This window comes from Camelina sativa, chromosome 16 (genome assembly GCF_030686135.1).
Source record: "Camelina sativa cultivar CO46 ecotype springtype chromosome 16, ASM3068613v1".
Taxonomy (NCBI): Eukaryota; Viridiplantae; Streptophyta; class Magnoliopsida; order Brassicales; family Brassicaceae; genus Camelina; species Camelina sativa.
In genome coordinates this window covers 8331263-8354124 of record NC_141895.1, presented here as the reverse complement: position 1 = coordinate 8354124, position 22862 = coordinate 8331263, and the positions used below count along the sequence as shown (strand labels likewise).

Below are 22862 nucleotides of genomic sequence, written 5' to 3'. Positions count from 1 at the left end.
TAATAAAGTGTATTATTGATATTTACAAAATTTGTTTGTTATATATGTATTTTTAGGGAGAATTTCAAAAATGCATCCTTTTCAATCTCATTTTTCAGAAATACTATTTTTTAAAAAAAATATTATAAAATCTTCTCATAAAATTCTAATAGTTTTATGATTATTACATAAAATACGCGGGACAATACCTAGTATATAAATGAAAACAATGATAAAGCAAAAGAGAAAGGAGGGATGAATATTAAAACGCAAATTCATGATGTAGAATTGTAGATAATGGCAAGGTTTCTCACCAAGGTTGTGTGCCTTTAAGTCGGAAAAGTAGATTCCACCCGTAAACTCATACTTTTAGTAAGGTTTATACACCAATATGCCATAGGTTTAAAAATGCTTTGGGAATATTCAAAAACATGTAGAGAATTTATGTTATCTATTTCCTGAGATTTTGAAGATAATTGGCCTCCGGAATGTAGTTCATTTGATAGATAATGCACCTAATTAAAATAAATATCGATCAATAAAAAAAACAATAAATATCCCAATATGTGTTAAACTAAAATCTATTTACACTAATTATATGGACTTCACATTCTTTTTCAAAAATAAAAATTTTCTTTTCTGTTTTAATTTGTTTTTTTAATTGAACAACTTTAACTCAATATGTAACTAAAATAGTGTAATTATTTCTTATATATAGAGTACAACATTATTCTATTCCATTTAAAAAAATAGATATACATATATATATATATACTATTAATATTATCCCCATGTAATCTAATTTTAGCATGAGCTTAATACGATAGTTTTGGGTGTAGTGTTATTTCTTTGGAAATTGTTAAACTCGCATGTTAATTTTCATATGTTGTATATTTCTTAGGAAATAACTTGTTTCATACTTTTCATTTTATAATATATTATTTTATTTTATATGTTCTGTTTATAAACATTTTCGATTTTTTATTATTTTTCGTTTAATTTATATTAGATTTCTACAAAAAAAAATAGTATAGTATAACATTCTATTCATGTAGATTCTATATGGTGTTATTTGTACCTAATTACAAACACTATTTGCTCTTATAATGTTTTTACATCCAATTTTAAAAATTCAAATCATGTTTTATGCAGAAATAAATTTACTTTTTTAAAAGATAATTTTGAATCATTTTTAAAACATACATAAAATCCAAAATAATTTGATGGGGTATGATTTTTTTTTTTAATAAAAAAACACTGAAATTGTAATTTCCCATACCCCTCACGTTCCTTACGAATATGGCAAAAACACAAATTTTGTTAGATACAAAAATCAAGAATCAGGCTGGACCAGAACTTTTTCATTGCAGTTACTAATACTTACAAGTCCAGGGCTGCAGTTACAGATTTTGTGGCCGTGGAATGCATGTTACGATAAACCTAAGGTAAATAATTGCTGGACGGTTACAAAAAAAGGTGCTGAGGCAGTGAGAAGTTATAACCTATATATAGGAGGAATTTGCTTGACAAACGAGGTCGTGGAACGGTGGATGCATGTCAAACCAACTTCTCTCAGTCTTGGAGTGCCTCTACCCAAGCAACGTTCAATATAATAAAAGAATCTGGCTAACCATCTAACCATAACATTATATATGGTTATTCCACCTCTTAACAAGCTCTTCTAACATATATTCATCATGCTTCTCCCTTAAAGACGGAAACACCTAGCTAACCACACATAACACAAAAATTAATTAAACTGTTGGATTAATTAAGTTCAAAAAACACATTTCTTCTTCGCACAATATATTCAAGAATCAAGCCAGACATAAAAAAAAAAAAAATTGCTACTCACCATTTGTATAGTATAAATTCTTCAATTACTTGAGGGTACTTATCATAAAGCTGGTGTGAATAAATGAGTAATCACGACGTTGTTTGCACATAGTCCTGTGAATTTACAGAAGTAATCATTGTGGTAAGTACACGTCCATAAATGTAAACAACAAACATTACATAAGACCACAAATATTACGTTACGTACCTGTGTGTAAAGTTTCATATATTCATCAGAATCAATTGGTGGTTCAGGCTCTCCTCCTATACTTATCAGTTTGGTTATACCTTTTCATCTGCATGTAAGACGTCCATCCTTCCTCAAATTTAATCTCTGTTTCAAGCTCTCTTGTAATAAAGTAATAGACATGAGAAAATTAAGATTTTATGCACATCACGTTTGTGTTCTAATCAATAGTTGTCTAAGTCTTTATCCCAATTAAAACCTTAGGATAATCGGATTTATAAATGAATAAGATGGAAGGTAGGCAGGTTGATTTGACCTCGAAGCTTCTCCAGCTCTAATTTATTGAAAAGTCTTGTTTTTTTTTTTTTGTATGGGTTTTTGTTGGAATTGAACCTTTGATTAGTCCTGGACAAAGAGAAACAAACAGTTTAAGGCTAAGATGAGAAGAAGAAGAGTCACTGAGCTGAGAATTAAGAGCAAAGCATATGATAAGAGTCAACGACGAAGACGCGTCGGAAAACGGGAAAAGAAGTCAACGACGTGGAAAAGTCAACAAAAGGATCATAAGTTTAGGTCCAAAGATGAAAGTGTGTGTTATATAAATGCAAGTTTAGTGAAGTCTAAAGTAGAGTTGTTCTGTTAAAATTAGAGCATCCACATGGTAAACTTTTTAATGGTGTCTTTAAGTATAAAATAATATTAAATTTTATTAATCTAATCTAAGCATTCCAGTAACTTTGTATTTAGTTTTTTTCTCTTCATTGGTGAGGTCTTAAGAATTAAAAATTTACAACCAACTAATGATTGCCTTATGATGCTAATTGAGAAATAGAAGCATTCTCGAAATATGATAATTGAGAACAGAAGCAGCCTCTAAAAAACAATCACAAAAGCATGTATGTATTCTCTAATCTTGATCGTTTCTTGTTGTATCGCTGGGACGACCTCCTCCTCTTCTCTGCATCACCATTGGTTAATCGTCTTAGCTCATTAAAATTGGTGAACACAGGCTTCCTCAAAGCAGGGGTTGCCTCACCCATTTTAATAACAACCCTAGAAATTAGCCATAAACAAGTATACTTGCTGTGATCAGCAGTAACAACTACAATTTCGCAATTAACCAAGGTTGTGGCTTCACCCGCTTGGGTACAGACCTAGAACTTAGATGTTGAAGAAACAGAGGTGTTAGAAGCACAAAAAGACAGGATCTCTTGGTAATACTCTAACACGACCAAAACACTTCCATCAAGTTGTACTGTTGGTGCGGGATTTAGCACCCCCGACATACCGAACTAAACCAGAAAGACAATTTGGTTATTTAACTGGGAATCTGGTTAATAACTCAATTAGGTCATTTAAGCCCAATTCGGACAGAGGAATCCCAGCCTCGAAGGAGAAGAACCGACTTCCACTTCGCCTGGCGGCCGACTCAAGAAATAAAGCAACTTTCCTTAGTTCAGTTCGTCTCATAAGGAAAGTTAATGTATTATGCGATCTATGAATATGTATAAAGAGGCAGAGATTTCTCCGTTGTAAAGCATCGAATATTGAATACAATTATTCAGTTCTCTTCTTGTTCTTAGCAATCAAAACCCTAATTCTTCGAGATCAATTCCTTTTCTTCTAATTTCAAAGCTTAGATCGGTTTTCTAGAGAGATTACTTTACTGAATTTGTTTTCCCCCATAAACAAATTCATTGTGGAAATCCAGTTTCTACAATTGGCGCCGTCTGTGGGGAACGCAAATCGTCTCTAAAAGTTACTCTCTAAGAAAATCTCATCCGAAAAAGTTCTTTGAAAAGCTTACGATAATGTCTTCACTCATCACCGAAGTCACCGGAGCGAACCGTACCACCTCCAGCACGCCCGATGTCACAGGCATCGCATCTGCTCAAGACAACGCTGCAACACAGAGCGCTGTATAAACCAGGCCGGCTACCGCCGTGTACGTTCGCCGTCCCGTCAACGAGTCGACAAACCTGACCGATATCTCCTCCGAACTCCCAGTTGAGGTCAGATCTGAAGGGGAGACCAGCCAGGAAGCAGGACGAACTCGTGAAGAGACAGTCAATCGCGACACAGAGCTCTCCGATGAACAACCCCCGGATGAGGAGGATGCACGCGCCACGGAGCAGCGACTCCGTACACAAAACGGGAACCCCCCTGTTCGCGCCACGACAGCGGTCCAGAATCCGCAAGTCGTCTCCATGGAAGAGTTCAAGATCTTGTTCGGCACCATGACGAAAGAAATCTACCAGATGATATCCGACACCAACCGCAGAGTCGATGCTATCGTCACTCAGACAACCCCATCACAAATCTCTGCTTGACAGTCACCCATACTCGGCATAGACGGTCTCACTCGTCGTCTCGATTTTTCGGACGTACAGTACGAGCGGAGGAATCCTCCCCCTCAGACAACGTCGAGTATTCGACCAACAAACCCAAACTCACGTGTGCACGAGAGTTCGGCCGCCCCAGTCATCCGCTTCACGAACACGGGATCTTGCCTCGAAATCAAAGAAATCAAGACGCAAATCAGCGGTATGAACACACTTCTTCATCGAGCTATTAGCACAGCTCCAGAAATCGACAGGATTGTCGAAGTGACTCGGCAATCCCCTTTTACTCAACGGATCTTGCGGGCCGCCATACCAAACGTCAAGCTGAAACTCCCAACCTACCTGGGTGACAAAGACCCCGTTCAGTTCATGACGTCCAACCATGACAAAGGTACGATTCACCGACGAACAGAGGGATGTTGGGTGTTGCCAGCTATTCGTCGATAACCTCTCCGGTCCTGCCTTGGTGTGGTTCACAAGGCTTGAACCGAATTCGATCGATAACTTCGACCAGTTGTCTACGGCTTTTCTTAAGCATTATCGAATCCTCATTGAACGATGCGTGACAAGCTCGGACCTCTGGGAGATGGCCCAGGAACCCGACGAATCCATCGGCAGTTTCCTGAGCAGATTCAAGGAAAAGCTAACGCGCGTTACTGTCCCAGAGGATGCCGCAATGGCAGCCTTCAGAAAGGGGTTGATTCCCGGATCGCCATTACGAAAGATTCACGCTCGACGAAGACGAAGACGCTCAGTTAGCCGCAAAGACAATCGGGCAACCGTCACACTCCCCTAAGGCTAAAAGCCGGGACGAGCACCACGAACCTTGCAAGCATCATGACCCCCAAGACCAAAAAAAGGGTGTCGTTCACATGGTTTCCGAAGTGGAGGACCAAAACAAACAGTCATCCGACCTAAAGGAGCTGTACTGCGATTTCCACATGATGGTCGGCCACTCCACACACGAATGCATCCATCTGAAGAATTTCCTGTACGAAAAGTATCTTTCCGGCGAAATCGAAGCCACCTTTCAGCCAAAGAGCATCCGTGGAGGCAGAGGTCGCCGAGGGGGATGGCGTGGTGGACGATCTAATAGTGGCCATGGCGCAGGAGGAGGACGAGGCTACAACGGTCCGGCCAACGGAGTTCAACAGCCGACCAACCAAGTGCTGGCGAACCTTCAAGAGGAGATGCCCAAGGCTGATGAACTGCCTGGCCCACCCAAGCGGCAGAGAGGGCAAAATCCCGAACGGGCCAATTCTCCTCCACATTAAAGAAGAGGGCGCGTCAATTTTGCTGCCTTCAGACAGCCCCGAGCGAATCTCCACTCTGCTCGGACCCCATATCGTTTACATTGGAAGACGCCAAGGGAATCCAACACCCCCATTCGGATCCTTTGGTTATCGAAGTCTCCATGGGCTATTTTGATGTTGAACGAGATTTGGTCGACACGGGAAGTACCGTCAATGTAATATGCTGGCAAACGCTAGAAAAAATGGGTGTCACACCAGAGCAACTGAAACCCGAGTCTCGAACATTGACGGGCTATGTTGGGGTCGCCAAACTGTCAATGGGCGACGTAAAGCTGCAAGTACGAGCCGGCGGATTGTCCCGGAAGACTAAGTTCGCAGTCATCGACGCGCCTCCGGTCTACAACGCCATTTTGGGGGTACCGTGGATATACGCGATGCAGGCCGTACCATCGACCTATCACTTCTGCCTCAAGTTCCCAACCACCACAGGAATTTGCACACTTTATGGTGACCAGAGGGTTGCCCGAACTTGGTCTGTTATCGAGAAGAAGCAGAGGAAGACTGAGGACGCGTAGCAATTACAGAGCGGGGACCATCTTACCGGTCCCCATAAGCCGGAGAGAGATCGCCTCAAGTCTCCGGAGTGTCGAATCTTACAGGTGAACATTGATCCTTCTGACCCCTCACGAACTGTTGGCATCGGTGCCGAACTGGAAGAGCACATAAAGACAAAGTTGATCGCCTTTCTGCAATCTCGGTCTTCCACATTCGCCTGGTCAACGAAGGACATGATCGGAATAGATCCCGATGTTATCTACCCCAAGCTCAACGTCGATCCCACGTTCAAACCAATCAGGCAGAAACGCCGACGCCTGGTTCCAGATCGGGCCAAAGCAGTTCAGGATGAAGTCGAGCGGCTGCTCAAAGCTGACCAGATAATGGAGGTCCAGTACCCTGACTGGCTGGCCAATCCAGTCGTGGTAAAAAAGAAGAACGGTAAATGGAGAGTATGCGTGGATTTCACCGATCTCAACAAAGCATGCCCCAAGGATAGCTTTCCTTTGCCACACATAGACCGTCTCGTCGAAGCCACAGCCGGAAACCAACTGCTCTCGTTCATGGATGCCTTCTCAAGTTACAACCAGATCGCCATGAGTTCGACTGACCGCGAAAAAACGGTATTCATTACAGATAGGGGGACCTATTGTTATAAGTTAATGCCGTTCGGACTGAAGAACGCTGGAGCAACCTACCAACGGCTGGTGAACATGATGTTCGCTAGTTTGCTTGGAAAAAACAGGTAAGTCTACATCGACGATATGCTGGTCAAATCTTTGATCGCAGAGCAGCACGTCGAGCATCTCGCCGAATGTTTCGACATCTTGGATCATTTCCAGATGAAAGTGAATCCAACGAAGTGTACATTCGAAGTTACTTCAGGAGAATTTTTGGGGTATATCGTCACTGAACGGGGGATAGAAGCAAACCCTAAACACATCGAAGCCATATTGGGACTGCCGTCGCCGACCAACAAGCGAGAAGTGCAACGCCTGACCGGCCGCATCGCAGCTCTAAATCGCTTCATCGCTCGATCAACAGATAAATGCCTCCCTTTCTACCAACTCCTCCGCGGAAATAAGGATTTTCACTGGGACGAGGAATGCGAGATCGCCTTCCGGCAACTGAAAGAGTATTTGACTTACCACCTAGTATTAGTCAAATTGGAAGACGACGAAACACTGTACCTGTACGTCTCGGTCTCCAGTTTGGCTGTCAGCGGCGTGTTAGTTCGAGACGACCGCAGGGATCCAAAATCTATCTTCTACACAAGTAAAGCACTCAACGACGCGAAATCACGATACCCCACGCTGGAGAAGCTCCGACCCTATTTCCAGTCACATTCCATCGTCGTGTTTACCGATCAGCCACTCCGAACTGTCCTCCATAGCCCCCTCCAATCCGGACGCATGGCGAAATGGGCAGTCGAGCTAAATGAGTATGACATCGAATACCGCTCTCGTCCAAGCTTGAAGTCGCAAGTCCTGGCCGACTTCATCACCGAGCTATCTCCTGACCTCGACGACCCCACTCCTAAGGAAGAGCATTGGACAATGTTCGTCGATGGTTCGTCGACGAATGAAGGATCCAGAGTGGGACTCATTCTCCGGTCCCCCACCGGTGAAGTTCTCGAGCAAGCATTAAAGCCCAACTTCAGAGCATCAAATAACGAAACAGAGTACGAGGCCGTCCTTGCGGGGCTTCGGTTAGCACGAGGACTCTGAGTGACACATTTGCAAGTCTTCTGCGATTCCCAACTCGTAGTCAGCCAATTCAGCGGAGAGGTCGACGCCAAAAATAAGCGAATGGGGGCGTATCGGCAGTTGGTCCAAACATTGTCCGGAGAATTCACATCTTTTTCTCTGACGAAGGTCCCATGGAACGAAAACGCGTCAGTCGACGCCCTCGCAGCCTTGGTGAACCGCTTCGACCCTGATTTGCGGCGCACCATCCCGATCAAATGCATCGACGCTCCTAGCATCGATCCCGACAATCACATAGCTGTAATCAACAACGACTCTGTTCCGATGGAGGTCAACGAGCCAATAGAGGACCTGACGGACGTCACAAAGCCTCCGGACGACTGGCAAATTGAGATCAAACTCTATGTCTCCGAAGGCGTCATCCCACCAGACCGATGGGCAGCTCAACGCTTAAAGGCCCGAAGTTCCAGATACATACTCTTAGACGGGGAATTATTTTGCCGAAGCGCATCAGGAGGGTTTCTTACCTGCGTCACTCGGGACGAGGCCGAACGAATCATGATGGAGGTGCACGAAGGCGAAGGTGGCAACCATTCTGGCGGACGCACACTCGCCCTCAAAATCAAAAAGGATGGACACTATTGGCCGACCATGATGGCCGACTGCGAAGCCTTCGCAGCAAAATGCGAAGCCTGCCAGCGCCATGGACCAATGCGGCATGTCCCGCCCGAACTGCTGAATACCGTGACAGCTCCATATCCTTTGATGCGCTGGGCCATGGATGCTATAGGTCCTCTGCCGGCGTCAAAATCCAAGAAATACGTCCTGGTGCTGACCTGTTTCTTCACCAAATGGGTCGAAGCAGAGTCCTTCACAAAGATCCAATCCTTGGACGTAACCAATTTCATATGGAAGAACATCATATGTCGTCACGGACTTCCATACGAGATTGTCACCGATAACGGCACACAATTCACCTCGATGATCACCAGACGTTTCCTGACGAAGTGGCAAATACGCCTCAGCACTTCGACTCCCCGATACCCGCAAGGAAATGGATAAGCTCAGGCCACTAATAAGTCGATCGTCGACGGACTAAAAAAACGACTCGGTCGAAGGAAGGGAGCATGGGCAGACCACCTCGATGGCGTATTGTGGTCCTATCGCACAAACCCGCGGCGGAGTACGGGACAATCCCCTTTTTCCCTCCCGTACGGCCTCGAGGCACTCGCCCCAGCCGAGGCAGGAGTCCCGACACTCCGGCGTACCATGATGGTCGACAATCCCGAACTTAACAACAGGATGCTGATTGACCACAACGATCTTGCCGAAGAACTGCGCGATCAAGCTCTAGTCCGAGTGCAACACTACCAAGACGCAACAGCTCGGTATTATAACAAGACTGTTCATCAGCGGCATTTTAATGAAGGCGATCCGGTTCTACGGGAAGTTTTCGAGAACACCAAAGAAGTTAACGCCAGTAAACTCGGCGCTCGGTGGGAGGGTCCGTACCTCGTATCTCGGGCAGTTCGCCCGGGCGTCTACGAACTCGTAACCATGGCCGGAGAACGGATCAAAAACTCTTGGAACGCAACCCACTTGAAGCGTTATTACTGCTAAATCATCGTCACGACCCTAACTAGGAGTTTTTGGGAATCCGAACTCCATTCATCTTTCCTTTGTAATACAAACTACGGTTGGCTTGATCCCCGTTTCGGGGTACGTAGGCAATTCCTTGTCTTTTCAAGATTAATTGAATGCAGCTAAGATATTAATAAAGTCTTTTCCCGGCTGAAAAAACTTCTTTCTTTATTTCGAATACACTTCGATCGGCAGTACGCCAAATTCCGCGATACTAGTTTCATTTTTTTTTTTCATAAGACTTCGTTGAAAGTTGTTTGGATTAATTTCCATTACACTTCGTCTAAAATCATTATTTCAAATACAAATGGAGAACTTCCATTGCCTAATTCGGATAATTCGAATGAGCAAATTCTTGATCAATCGCCATTACATGCTTTAGAGATTTGACCGATTAATAGATAAAAAAAAAGCAAGAAAAGAGACGCAAAGGGGAAAACCCTTCGCGACAGTTCTCTTAAAAAAAAAAAAAAAACCGCCCGTTTTCGGAGTTCGGCGCGGAACGAGGCCCACCATTACCATTCTGGATGGTCATGCAGCCGAAGTGGAGGACGAGGACCAGACAGATCGTCCTCCAATGGTTTCTCCACCTCCGTCTTGATCAGTTCGGCTCGCCAAAACCGGCGTGCCTGCCTTAAGGCCTCGAGTCTTTCCGCTGGGACTTCGAAGCCACTAAACACCAAATCTTCCAGGAAGGTGCATGGGCCCTCGACCATATGCCTTTCGCGAAAGATTGGGCCAGCCGATTCCAAAAAATTGGCATATCGCCTCAATCTTTCCAAGGAAGCCCGATAGACCCAGATTTCCGTGATAAACGGGTGTGCGGTATCCTCCAGGCGTTGGCAGTCGGCCTCAAGTAGGGCAGGCACCTCCATGCGCGCAACCTGTTCCTAGCACGCCGCACGCGCGGCAATCAGCCGGGTCATACGCCACTTCGCCAAGAAGAAACCTTCGGCGATCATTTGATCAGGACCTGAACAGTCCCATCCAAGCGGTAAGACGTCTCGCCGTAAGATGAGTCCCCAACCTATAGCGGCGAGCTCGGTACCGTCGGAGCTCCTGGCATATAAGACTCCCCTCCGTGCTAGTCATATCGACGAAGGGGACAGGTTCAGCGCGACCGGAACCACTCGCCGAAGCAGCTATTCTTTCCCGGGCCTGTCTTAGCCATGCAGATCGAGTAGTTACCATCCTTCTTTTTCTCGAAATTGTGGAAGTTGGAATGTTTCTTTCTCCCAACACTCAACCCTATTTATATAGGGTCGTGGGAAATAACAGCCACCGAGTCCACCAATCAGAACGCAGCAAAATTTTCACTGCGTCCCGAGAATAATTCTCAAAGGCCGCGTAACACATTTAATGCAGCGCGTCTTTTTATTTTCAAAAAGAAAAAAAGAGAGTATGTATACATATATCTCGGTTCTTAACCCGAACTGGATTAAGTATTGGTATATATCAAACTCACTCCTCGTTGACACCCTGGCCAGGTGATCAACTCGCGTAACTACGCACTATTTCTCAGGACTAAGCCGGACCCAGAGTATTTATTCCGCACCCAATCTTTTAATTTAGGGATAAGACGGGCCCAGAGTATTTATTCCGCACTCGATCTTTTAATTTTGGGATACGCCGAACGCAAAGTATTTATTTCACACCCAAACTTTAGTTCGGACGGAATGGTTAGCCGAACTCAGAGAATAATTTTGCAGTCCAACATCCGAACTAAAGCAAAGGAGATAAGCCGAGCCCAGTATCTCGCCCTCCGACCAAACGTATCCCGTTAGGGCCAAATAGCCTAATTTTTAAAGTTTGATCGATGTTTTCTACCATCGTTTAATAAAAATTGCCGGATATAAGCCGGGAGACGTCTTGAAATAGCAAACTTTAAATACTCAAATAGCAAAATTCGCCTCTTACAATGCGGCTAAATATTATTAAATACTCAAATAACACATGTTAATTCCGAACTAGTGCGCCATTCGCCGCGATCTCACGAACACTCGTCTTGAGTCGTTTTGGCATCGACCACAACAGTTGCAGCCCGGTCTTCTCCCAATCCTCGGGGCGAGTTTCCAATGCCCTGGCCTTCTGTTCGGACTCATCCAGCAAGTCAATAGTCCTCTTCCTTTTTGCCTTGAGTATGGCAACTTCAGATTCCAAAGTCCTCTGCTGGCGGTCGATCCTACCTTTTTTCATGTGAAAGTACTGAAGATCCTGGCTCAATTCTTGATGTGTGCCTTCGATCTGCATACGCAAAGTCAAAAACGGATTAGTTTGGAAGCAGACATTACGGGATGTCTCGCGATAGTTACCTGACGAAAGAAGGTGTCGGCTTCAGTAAGTTCGACATCATTAGCACGCCTGTTAATATAAAAAGGCTTGACATTTCCTGGAATGAAATCACCAATGAGAGTAGGATCCATGTGAGTCGGCTTTCGATCTGTTTCCTTTCGGCACTCGTTGCAGTACGCAACCAGGCATGGCGGCAGGGCTGCTATCCTCTCGAATCCGTTCTCGACCTAATCTTTTGGGTGGGATTCGAGCATTTCAAGTTTGAGCAGCAATTCGCGTTGCGCTTGTTCGGATGCGGCGAGCCGATCGCGGTACTTCGTGTGACGGTCTTCCACCTGATGGAGAAATTCTTCCAAGTCACGCCTTTCTTCCGGTTTGACACGGAACATCAGCATCCAAGGAGCTTGGATGTTTGGGTAGTAGGCCATCCCCCTTTCAATAGCTTCGGCGTTCGAGAACGTCAGGACATCATTCCCGACTAGAGGGGATTCCACGCTGCTAATAGAGTTTGACATCGCTTTGATTGAAAGTTTTTCGCAAGTTGTTTAGTTCGGAGACAGCGCAAGTTGATTTATATGAATATTGGGAGGTGAAATCCTTTCCAAATTTCCATATTCCGTGCAAAATGGAAAAGATGCAATTCCTCGAAATTGTCGATTTTTCTTTTTTCTGGTAAAAAGGAAAAATTCCGGCAAAGAAGTTCTAAAAGGGAGAATGGGCCGAACAAGTCGACAATGTTTTACAAGGGTATTCAAACCCATACTTAATAGAGTTTGCAACAAAAACAAAAAAATGAAAGTTAAGCATCCAAGGCATCGGTCAGATCAGCTTGGAAGCTCTCGGCATTGGAGCCATACGGATGGTAGACGGAATCCAGAGCCATCGTTCCGGGGTGAAGAAGTCCATAACCGAGCTGATCCGGGACATGACGAGGTCATTTTCATTCAGTTCGAGGACATCAATCGCTTTGATAGTTTCCTCGGCTTTGGCCTTGTTCTTATCAATCTCCGCGATTCGCTCCTCGGGAATGATGGCCCCCTTTATAATCAAATATTGCACAGTTTCCTGTACTCCGGTAGCCTGGTTTAACAGATCTTCCAAGGGGCGAATCTTCTCTTGTTCGACTAGATAAGCCTTGATCTTATCCAATCGAGTCTGCGGTTTCTTCGCTGTTCGCTCCACTTTCTCCAAACGATCCCGCCGAAGTCTTCTAACTTCAAAGTCGAGTTGGATTTTCAACTCGTCACATGCTCCCTACAGTTCGGATTTCTCTTCTTCGAGAGTAAGCGCTCGGAAATTCAGTTCACCAATCCTCAGTTTGGATTTAGTGATGATACCATCCTTTTCGGCGATAAGAGCTTCAAGCTCCTTGATCCTCTCATCTTTAGCTTCGCTGGCGACTCAGATTTGTTCCGCGCATTCTTTCACCTTTTCGAGCTCAAATCCCGACTTTTTATCGTTTTTGGCTCACCTATCATACAACTGAGTCAGCGTATTCTTGCTGGCGGCAGTCTGTGGATTCAAAGAACATACGTCAGTTTTGTCCGCATAAAGTTTGAACAAGTTAAAGAAAATAATAAGGCAAACCATTAAGTGGGATTCGGCGACGTCAAGGGACACTTGTTTGAACTCCAGTTCGTCCACTGACGGAAGGACTCGACTGGAGATCTTCAAGGTTCGGAAGAGTTCGCCTGAAGCATCGCGATTTGTGACCAGAGGGGTATCACCGAAATACTCAAAGGCAAACCGATCCGTTTTGTCATTTTCTCTTGCCAGATGGAATCGGTCGGCAGATTCCAGTCCGGCGTCTTCAGCCGAGCGTTTGCGGTTTACTACTGACTGCGGCGTCTTCTTTTTCTGCTTCCTCTTCTTCTTTTTCGATCCAGCTCCAAGCTGAGGGACATCCTCTTCATCGTTCGGAGGATCGGCATTCCCTAAAGCTAGGGGAGGGGTATCGTCTTTCGCAACATCGACTATGTCGACATTTTCTTCAGGGGCCTGAGTAGGATCGACGACGGTCCGACCTGAACAGGATCGACGTCAGTCCGATCCCGAGGAGGATCGATATCAGCTTTGATGGCCGCCTGAGTTTCTCGGTGAACGATCTGGAGACTGTCGGATTCAACAACACGTGACCCGGCTGGCTCCGCAGTTCGTCCCAGCGAACTTGCGAAACTTGGGAATGTTGTCCTGGGTTTGCCCATCGCTGTTTCAACACGGATACGAGTAATAAATTCCCACCAACGATTGTTTCCGGATAGTAGAGCGTTCCTGACAGGATGATAGTCCGGAGCTAGACGTGTTGCGCAAAATGGACGATCTGGAAGCAAGACACGAAAAAGTTAAAACTGGTCAGAGGTGCCGAAGTCAGTTAAAATGTACTGGAAACCCAATGGATTAACGAGTGAGTACTGATTGTTCCCGGATATTAGTTGTCGTTTAAGGTTGTTTCACACATATTAAGAAAACCATAAATTTTATTGTTTATTCCTTTTAAATATATATCTAATCTTTTGATTGGTTAAAACATTAAAATAGTTAGATAAAATTTGAATATTTACCAAAAATTTACATTGGAAATCTTAAACGACAAGTATTATAACACAAAATTTTAACTCTAGAACTACAAGTAATAAAAAACGGAGGGATCAGAGTATATATTATTGGAAATTAATAGTACTTCAGTTGGATAAGCTTTTCAATGGATTTATGCCAATTAATTATGGATTAGGAGAAGAGAAAACTCCCAGAAATCTATACTAGTATTTTTGCAACAACTTTTGCTCAAAAATCGGTTTTGGAAATTTTTTACATTTAATGCATTGACTTTAATATTAGTTACCAAAATTTTCAAATTAGTTATAAGTAAGATTTAAAAAAATAAAAAAAAATTCTATCTCATTCAAATATAAATATATGATTCTTTTTCATTTTTATTTGAATTTTTAGTTAAATTATCTTGAATTATTCTATAATACATTTAGTTAATAAAAATTGTGATTTTTTCTTGCATATGATGTAATACAAATTTTTTAAAATGGACATATATTACTTAATTTACGGATACAATATCCTACATCGCCTAAAAAGTTGGGCAATGGTTAAGAGTCATACTATAAAAGAGACAAAAATGATTCATAATACAATAAGCTTGATTAAAAACTTTTATTTGTTTTATTTCGGTTCTTTATTAAAGATTTTTTAAAAGTTAAATATTATAAATATTTATATTTTTTAGAAAGTTAGACTTTATAAAATGTTAAAAAATATTAATAATATTTAAAAGCTTATGAATTTTCAAATTTATCAAGTTTAAATATTATAAATATTTCAACTTTATAAAAGTTTGAAGACCTTTAAAATATTAATAATATATTTAAATTTTTACGAAACTTCAAATATGAGAAATACTCAACCGTTTTAAGAATTCTAAGTATTATAAATATTTAAACTTTATAAGAAGCATCAATCTTATAAAATGTAAATGGTTACAATCTTAATAAATAACATATCAATTCAAGCTAATATTTATAATATAAAACAATAAATATTAAAAATTAAGATGATATATATAGTGCGAGTTAAAATATCTCGGGACGAAGTTATATAGCGGGATGGGTTTGTAAATATATATATTAATTTAAAATAGCATTAATTTGGTGTTACACAGGTGAAACATCATTTCATTATTTTGTTAACACTATCAGTATCAGAGAATAGACATATCTAATTCAATGGATTAAATAAATATTATGTAAAAAAAAAATTATATTGTGGTATTATATGGTTTAAACTTTAAACCATAAAATTAACAATTATTATATAATTATAACATATTAAACCAACAAATAAAATTTATAATTCAAATGTTTTAATTATAAATAATTTACTCGCGGTGTACTTCGGGTCCTAATCTAGTAATATGGTAGAAGTTGAATACTATTAATATGTGTATTTCTATCTAAAAGGTGCATAAGGGCTTCTGTGGGTATGCCACAACCCTCAAACAAAGAAAAGGTACATGAGGGCTTGTGTGGAAATATATATCAATCTTCGAATCAATTGGATTTACAAATAGTGGAAGTAATTTTGTGGTTGTATATAAAATGAAAAAATATAACACTTTGGTTCCGATAAATATGACACAACAAAATATTTTTGTTTTTTAACCCCATTTTATGTGAGACTTTTTGAGTGTTCTTCTGTAAAAGTCTTGCAATTATTTGTCTACTAGTATTAGACCCGTATTACGTACAGGAAATTATTTTTCTAACTTAAAAATATTTGATTTTTAACAACTAAATATATTTAAAATGTTATTACTGTCTAATCAAATACCTAAACAAATAAAAAAATAAATATTGGTCTCTAAAAAAATCATTGCATCATCACAAAAATTGGAGGGGAAAAAACCTGTTGCATAAACAAAAGCCCAACACTTGTGCTTTGTATCAACTATACGCTTTTAATCTGTTATACAAAATATCGTCAACAACATATGCATACTCCCACTTCTTAGAATTCAGAATCTCATCCATTTCACATCTTCTACCTTTAGACCTTAAACAAAATTATTCTCTGGATCTCTTATGTAAATCTTACCCTCCACCTATCTTCATGGCTGGCTTTGTCATCTCAGCCTCAAGCTCTCACATTTTTCTCTCTGTATTAAGCACCATGACCTTCTTTATCCTCGGATGACTAAACACTCTCCAATGACGTAGATTTTGTTAATGAGGGTGGGATTGTATCACCAATAGGCCTAGGAATGAGGGAGACGGGCTGTACCGTATGAGACGTACGTACAATCAATGGCTAACACATTCGAAGTCACACCAAAACTGTAAACACCATCCAAACCGTATATCTTTGAGCCAACATCAACAAAATAAGTTTTGAATGTGTTTTGATCTCTGCAACAACAAACATATATCAAAAACCACAACGAACATAAGAAAGAAGTTACCATTCAGCAAAAAAAATCATCTATCTTAATTTTGATCCTTGAGTTTAATAGCGTTTCCCTTACCATCATAAATACAAACTGTTAATAGTAAATAAACATATTTTCAACTCAAATGACTGCCAACAGAAAATCAGAACTTGTCCAGTTTTATTTCCTACTAAAAACAGTTTTAAAAAAAAAAAAAAAAAGACTTTGACTGTCTTTATCATGTTTTTGTATGTCTTTATTATGTTTCTTTCTCAAAGAAATATTTTGTGTCATCCCATTGCTCGTTAGTCGTTATAGGTGTACAATTCTTAGGTTCACCCCTTATTAGTTCAAGAAATAAATTATTGATTAAGAAAACAAATTTTGTATATAAATTAATTTTAAAATGATTAATTCTAAACATTATATTATACTTTTAAATTATAAAATCTAACCCCAAATCACTCATTTTATAAACCCAAATTAAAATATAATTTTTTTTAATTGTAAAATCGAAACTCTAATCACTATTTTATAAACTCAAACCGACATATAATTTTGCTTAATTTTAAAATCTAAACCCTAACCACTATTTTGTAAACCCAAACCGACAAATAATTTTGCTTAATTGTAAAATCTAAACCCAAAACTCTAACAACTCTTTTGTAAACCCAAACCGACATATAATTTCATTTAATTGTAAAATCTAAACCCTAAACTCTAACCACTTTTTTGTAAATCCAAACCGACATATAATTTTGTTTAATTGTAAAAACTAAACCCTAACCACTTTTTTGTAAACCTAAACCAACATATGATTTCGTTTAATTGTAAAATCTAAACTCTAATCATTATTTTATAACCTAAACCAACATAATTTCCTTAATAAAAAATCTACAGAATTGGTTTTCTTAACTTGTTTTGTCTTTTTTTTTTTTTTAATTTTGATTTATTTTATAAATATGATATGACATGGCAGTTTATTGTATTTTGATTGGTTGATTAAGAGTGGTTCACCCCCAAGAATTTTTTCGTTATAGGTAGCCCTAGCCTAGGGTTCAAATAATTATTTTAGGGAAGTGTGATCCACACTTATAATTTATCTGCATGAGATTAGATTAACCATCCATCCTAAGAGCATCTCCAACAATCTAACTTCATTTTAAGGGGAATAAACCTTCAAAATAAAGGTTTGAGGGTCAGTTACTCCAATGGTACACTATCAAATTCTTTTCTAAAAGTTTTTATATTTATATTATAGTCCACAATATTACTAATAATTAGTTATATTGATAAAACTTTCATATATAAATATAAAAAAAACAATTAAAGAATTATATCAAACAATATTAATAAATACAAAACCTTATATGATTACACAAACTAATATGTAATTTTTGTAAGAAAATATAAAATAAAATTACATGATATAAAATTACTCAATATTTTTTTTTCCAGAATGCTCACATATATGATTAATTAGTGTGTCTTAAAAAATTATGATTAATGTTATTGTTGTATAAAATTTGATGGTGTATCTTTCATATATCAATAATTTAATTTTTAACTTTTTGTGTTTAAATTTATATAAATATCTTTCAATCAATTGAATTTATGATGCATGGCATAATGACACGGGATGGCAGTTGAGTCATTTGGATCCATTCCTGTCAGAGACTGCACAACTCTGTTTGAAAGCAGTGGTTATTGATAATGTTACTGGTGCTCAGGATCGACTTTCGTGGGGTGAGACAGTTAACAGATGCTTTACTGTGAGCTCTGCGCATAGGCTGTTGTGCAGGAATTATGCTCCCCGACAAGATATGAGTAAATTTTATGATTGCATTTGGCGTGTGAAGTCCACAGAGAGAGTTCGGTGCTTCCTTTGTCTTGTCTCTCATCAAGTGGTGATGACTAATGCTGAACGGGTGCGCCAACATTTGAGTGATTCAAGTCTTTGCTCTATTTGCAGTAGTGGTGAGGAAACACTTTTACATGTTTTGCGAGATTGTCCGGCTATGGCAGGTGTTTGGCAACACTTAGTTCCTCCGAGCAAGCGTTCTTCTTTCTTCGCAGCATCTTTGTGGGAATGGTTGTTTGTTAATCTGAATGACACTATGGGGAAGGATCGTTATTCTTGGGCCACTTTGTTTGCGGGAGCAGTTTGGTGGGGATGGAAGTGGAGGTGTGGAGATGTTTTTGGTGGTTTAGGTAAGTTTCATGACAGAGTTCGTTACTTAAAGAATTTAGCAGTAGAGTGTTATATGGCGTTTCAGGCTTTGAGTGGTGAGCGGTGTGAAGAAGGGTAGTGAGGAACGCTTAATTGCCTGGTCTCCTCCGCGAGATGGTTGGGTAAAACTGAATACATATGGGGCTTCTCATGGAAACCCAGGGAGGGAGACAACAAGGGGAGTTTTACATGATGGCGATGGCACTTGGCTCACGGGTTTTGCTTTGAATATCAGATTCTGCTCCGCACCTCTTGCCGAACTGTGGGGTGTGTATTACGGGTTGGTGATGGCGTGGGAGAAGGGTTATACACGGGTGGAGCTTGAGGTTGATTCTAAGGTGGTGGTTTGCTTTCTAACATTGGGGATCAACAATACTCATCCCCTCTCCATCCTAGTACGGTTGTGCTATGACTTTATCTCGAAGGACTGGTTAGTCTGTATTTGTCATGTGTATAGGGAAGCTAATTGTCTTGCCGATGGATTAGCCAACTATGCGTTTTCTCTTCCCTTAGGTTTTCATTCTCTAGCTGTTAGTCCTGATTGTGTTCAAGGGCTGATGTTTGACGATGTTGTTGGGTGCACTCGTGCACGAACAGTGAGATTGTAGTTTGTTTTTTCTTTCTTCTTTTAATAAATGGGGAGGCTTTGCTTCCCCCTCTCCTACCAAAAAAAAAACAATTGAATTTCATAGAATGATTTGTAAAATATACAAAATTTTAGGACTTAAATGAAATATGTTCAAGATTTTGAAGGTCTCAATAGTGCACCTTTAAATTTGAAGGTTCACTATTCAACCCCTTTAAATTTGAAGGTTTAAGGGATTGTTGGAACTCAAAACCCCTCCAAATTTGAGGTTTTGAGGGGTTGTTGGAGATGTCTGAAATACTACATCCACGGAATAAAGAAATTTGTACGTTTCTCATTTAATATGAAAGTTTTTATTATTATTTTAAGACCTAAGATTCAATATTAAAAATATATATATATATATAATTTAATTATGCTTCTTGGTATCAATACAATAAAACTTCTTGGTTTTTCACCAGGTGCTGACAGCTCAGCTTTTGTAATGAAGCAGAGACTGACACATCAGAAAAAATCTGTAACCAATCAAATTATAACAATTAATACAACTCATCTTTTTTTGACACATCAGAAAAAATCTGTAACCAATCCACTACAAGAAAACATGGAATTGGTTAATGCAATTAGCGTCTAAATTTAGTGACTGAATTGCGATTGTTTAGCTACCGAATGGCTACTAAAATAAATCAGTCACCTAGTAGACGCTAATTGGAGACTGATGCATATTGTCGTAGTGTAGTTGCCAATTTGCGACTAATTTGGAGACCAGTTTGACAGTCGCTAAAAGATTGCGACTAAAGAGCTACTATTTAGCGATTGCTTTAATAAATTTGGGGCTTAACAAAATTTGGGCCGTAAAAAAACACGAAAACCCACTATTTTTCATTTTCTTCCCCGAACAAACCCTAATCTAACATTTCTTTTCTCATTTCTTCTTCTTCTTCTTCTTCGAGACGAAACAGCGAAACCTCAACACCCTAGATCTAAATTCCTCTCACTCGACGAAACCGTAAACCCTTGATGGCTAGAGTAAAGAAAAGAGGCGGAGGAAGAAGAAACCCCTCTAATCGAACCTCTGGAACCTCACAAACGGCGAATCACAGACCCGCCAATCTTCCTCCCCAATATACCTTCACGCCGGCGAACCATCGAGTTCCAGAGACTGATTCTCAGGGAACTCCTGTCCCAAACCTCCAGCCTCCAGCGAGACCTACACCTTCTTACCGAGACTATCCACCTCCGACAAATCTGTTCCAGCACTCAAGGAGCTTTACCGGAACATCCCCTTCCGGCAAAGATCCAACCAGGCGTCCTTTTCCTCAACCTCTCGCCTCCGCGACGAATCCACCAGAATTCTCGAGTCAACTTCGAGAGTCTCCTCAACCGTCAGTCACGAATCATCATCGACAATCTCCTCAAGTCTCGAATCTACCACGAGAGTCTCCTCTACCTCGACAGTCTCATCGACCACTCTCTTCTCAACCTGGTCAACCTTGAGCAGCTTCTGCATCGCTTCACAGTACTCAAGCGCAAAACTCACATGAGGAAGAAGCTGATTCGGAGGATGACGGTGCAAGGGAATCAAATCTCCCAGCTGATGTACTCACTTCTTTACATGACATGATTGTCCAACCAGGCCGTGAGAAGTATACCACTGTCCTCTCTCCCTCATTAGAGCGTGGAACCACTTGGTAAGAATTTGGATTAAAATTTTGTATTTTGGATTAGAATTTGATTGTGTTTGTTTGTTTGTGATTAGAATTTGGATTAGAATTTTGTATTTTGGATTGTTTGTGATTAGAATTATTAGAATTTTGAATTGATTTTGTTTGTTTGTGATTAGAATTTTTAGAATTTTGGATTGTTTGTGTTTGTTTGTGATTAGAATTTTACTTGGATTGATCGATTTGTTTGTGTTTGATTGGAATTTGACTACTGATTTGTTTGTGTTTGAAGGTTTGGTAAAGACAAGTCATCACTTACCCGAAAGATTACAAAAGTGTTTACAAACAAGTTTGATGGTCCATATTACAGTTGGGGTTGTGTTCCGAATGCAAGAAGAGAAGGTTACTTCTTGGAATTCGCGGTAAACTTCTACTCCTTTCAATTTGATTTCTGTATTTATAGTTTTTTTTCTTGGTTTTTTTTATCACTAACACTAGTCTTCTTTTGTAGAAAACACACACTTGGGATCCCTCTCTAACTGGTGTGGTTCAAGCAAAGTTCTATAGCATTTGTCAAAACCGTATGAAAGACATGGTTTCCAAGGCAGCAGCTCAGCGAGAGGAAGTGAAACCGAGGTGGATTGAGAGAACTCTTTGGAAAGAAATGTGTGACTATTGGAACACAGAAGAAGCCATGGAAAAGAGTGCAACCACTTCAGCAGCTCGAATGTCTGACCGTAATGGTCTTGGCCCTCACAAGCATGTATCAGGGCCAAAGTCTTACTTACAAATAGAACAAGAGATGGTGAGTTACATCATAACCTTTTCATTGTTTAATTACTTGACATCAAATGGTTCCTAACCTTTTCATTGTCTAACATTCCAGGAAGTAGAATTGGGAAGACCGCCAACTATTCCTGAAGTTTTTCTCAGGACTCATACCAAAAAGATGGTACTTTTGTGGATAAGAAAGCGCAAGCAGTTCATGAGGCATATAAGAAAAGAAGGGAAGCTAAGTTGGCTGGTCAGGATAAAGATGAGTCTTCAGATGGTACTTCACGTCGATCAGAGCTATCTCATGAGGAGGATGATGAGCTCTTTCTTCAGGTAATTTGCTTCCTTCTAATAAGCTATTAAGTTTTTCATTGTTAAGTAATTATAATAACTTTTTCTCTCTGTTTTGTGTATGGAGTCTACATACATAAATGATAGAGGAACATACTTTGGAGTTGGAAGCCTAGGAATTTACATCAACGGGAAGCGGAAGTACCCTGGAAGCTCTTCTCCTTTCACAACCCTGCAACAACAGCTTGAAGACGCTAATCGCAAGATAGAGGAACAAGCAGCTCTACAAGCAGAGCGTGACGCAGAGGCTTCACGGGTTGCAGCTGAGGCTTTGCGGGTTGCATCTGAGCAACAAGCAGAGATCTCACGCTTGGTGAGCTTCCTCAAGACTAACCCAAACTATGTCGCCTTCCTTGAGTCTCAAACCAATGACCTAAACCCTGCTGATTTTCAAAGTTAGGTTCCCTCATGTAATTTGCAACACTCTTGGATATTTGGATGTTTTTTGGAACTTTTGCAACTTTTGTAAAAACATGGTACTTATGTATTTGTTTAATTTCATGTTTGTTATGTTTTAGTACATGTTTTCTTAA

General features: G+C 40.5%; 3 protein-coding genes and 1 pseudogene across 3 annotated transcripts; all 4 read left to right on the top strand.

Moving 5' to 3' along the window:
- The first annotated feature begins 4726 nt into the window (after positions 1 to 4726).
- Positions 4727 to 5140, top strand: LOC147925295 (uncharacterized). Its single transcript, XM_087492565.1, has one exon. The coding sequence runs from the start codon at positions 4727 to 4729 to the stop codon at positions 5138 to 5140; it is 414 nt and encodes a 137-aa protein (XP_087348691.1).
- A 618-nt stretch (positions 5141 to 5758) lies between these two features.
- On the top strand, positions 5759 to 6172 carry LOC147925294 (uncharacterized). The gene has a single exon (XM_087492564.1). The coding sequence runs from the start codon at positions 5759 to 5761 to the stop codon at positions 6170 to 6172; it is 414 nt and encodes a 137-aa protein (XP_087348690.1).
- A 2958-nt stretch (positions 6173 to 9130) lies between these two features.
- Positions 9131 to 9478, top strand: LOC147925293 (uncharacterized). Its single transcript, XM_087492563.1, has one exon. The coding sequence runs from the start codon at positions 9131 to 9133 to the stop codon at positions 9476 to 9478; it is 348 nt and encodes a 115-aa protein (XP_087348689.1).
- An 11082-nt stretch (positions 9479 to 20560) lies between these two features.
- Positions 20561 to 22830, top strand: LOC147925292 (uncharacterized; annotated as a pseudogene).
- The last annotated feature ends 32 nt before the right edge of the window (positions 22831 to 22862 follow it).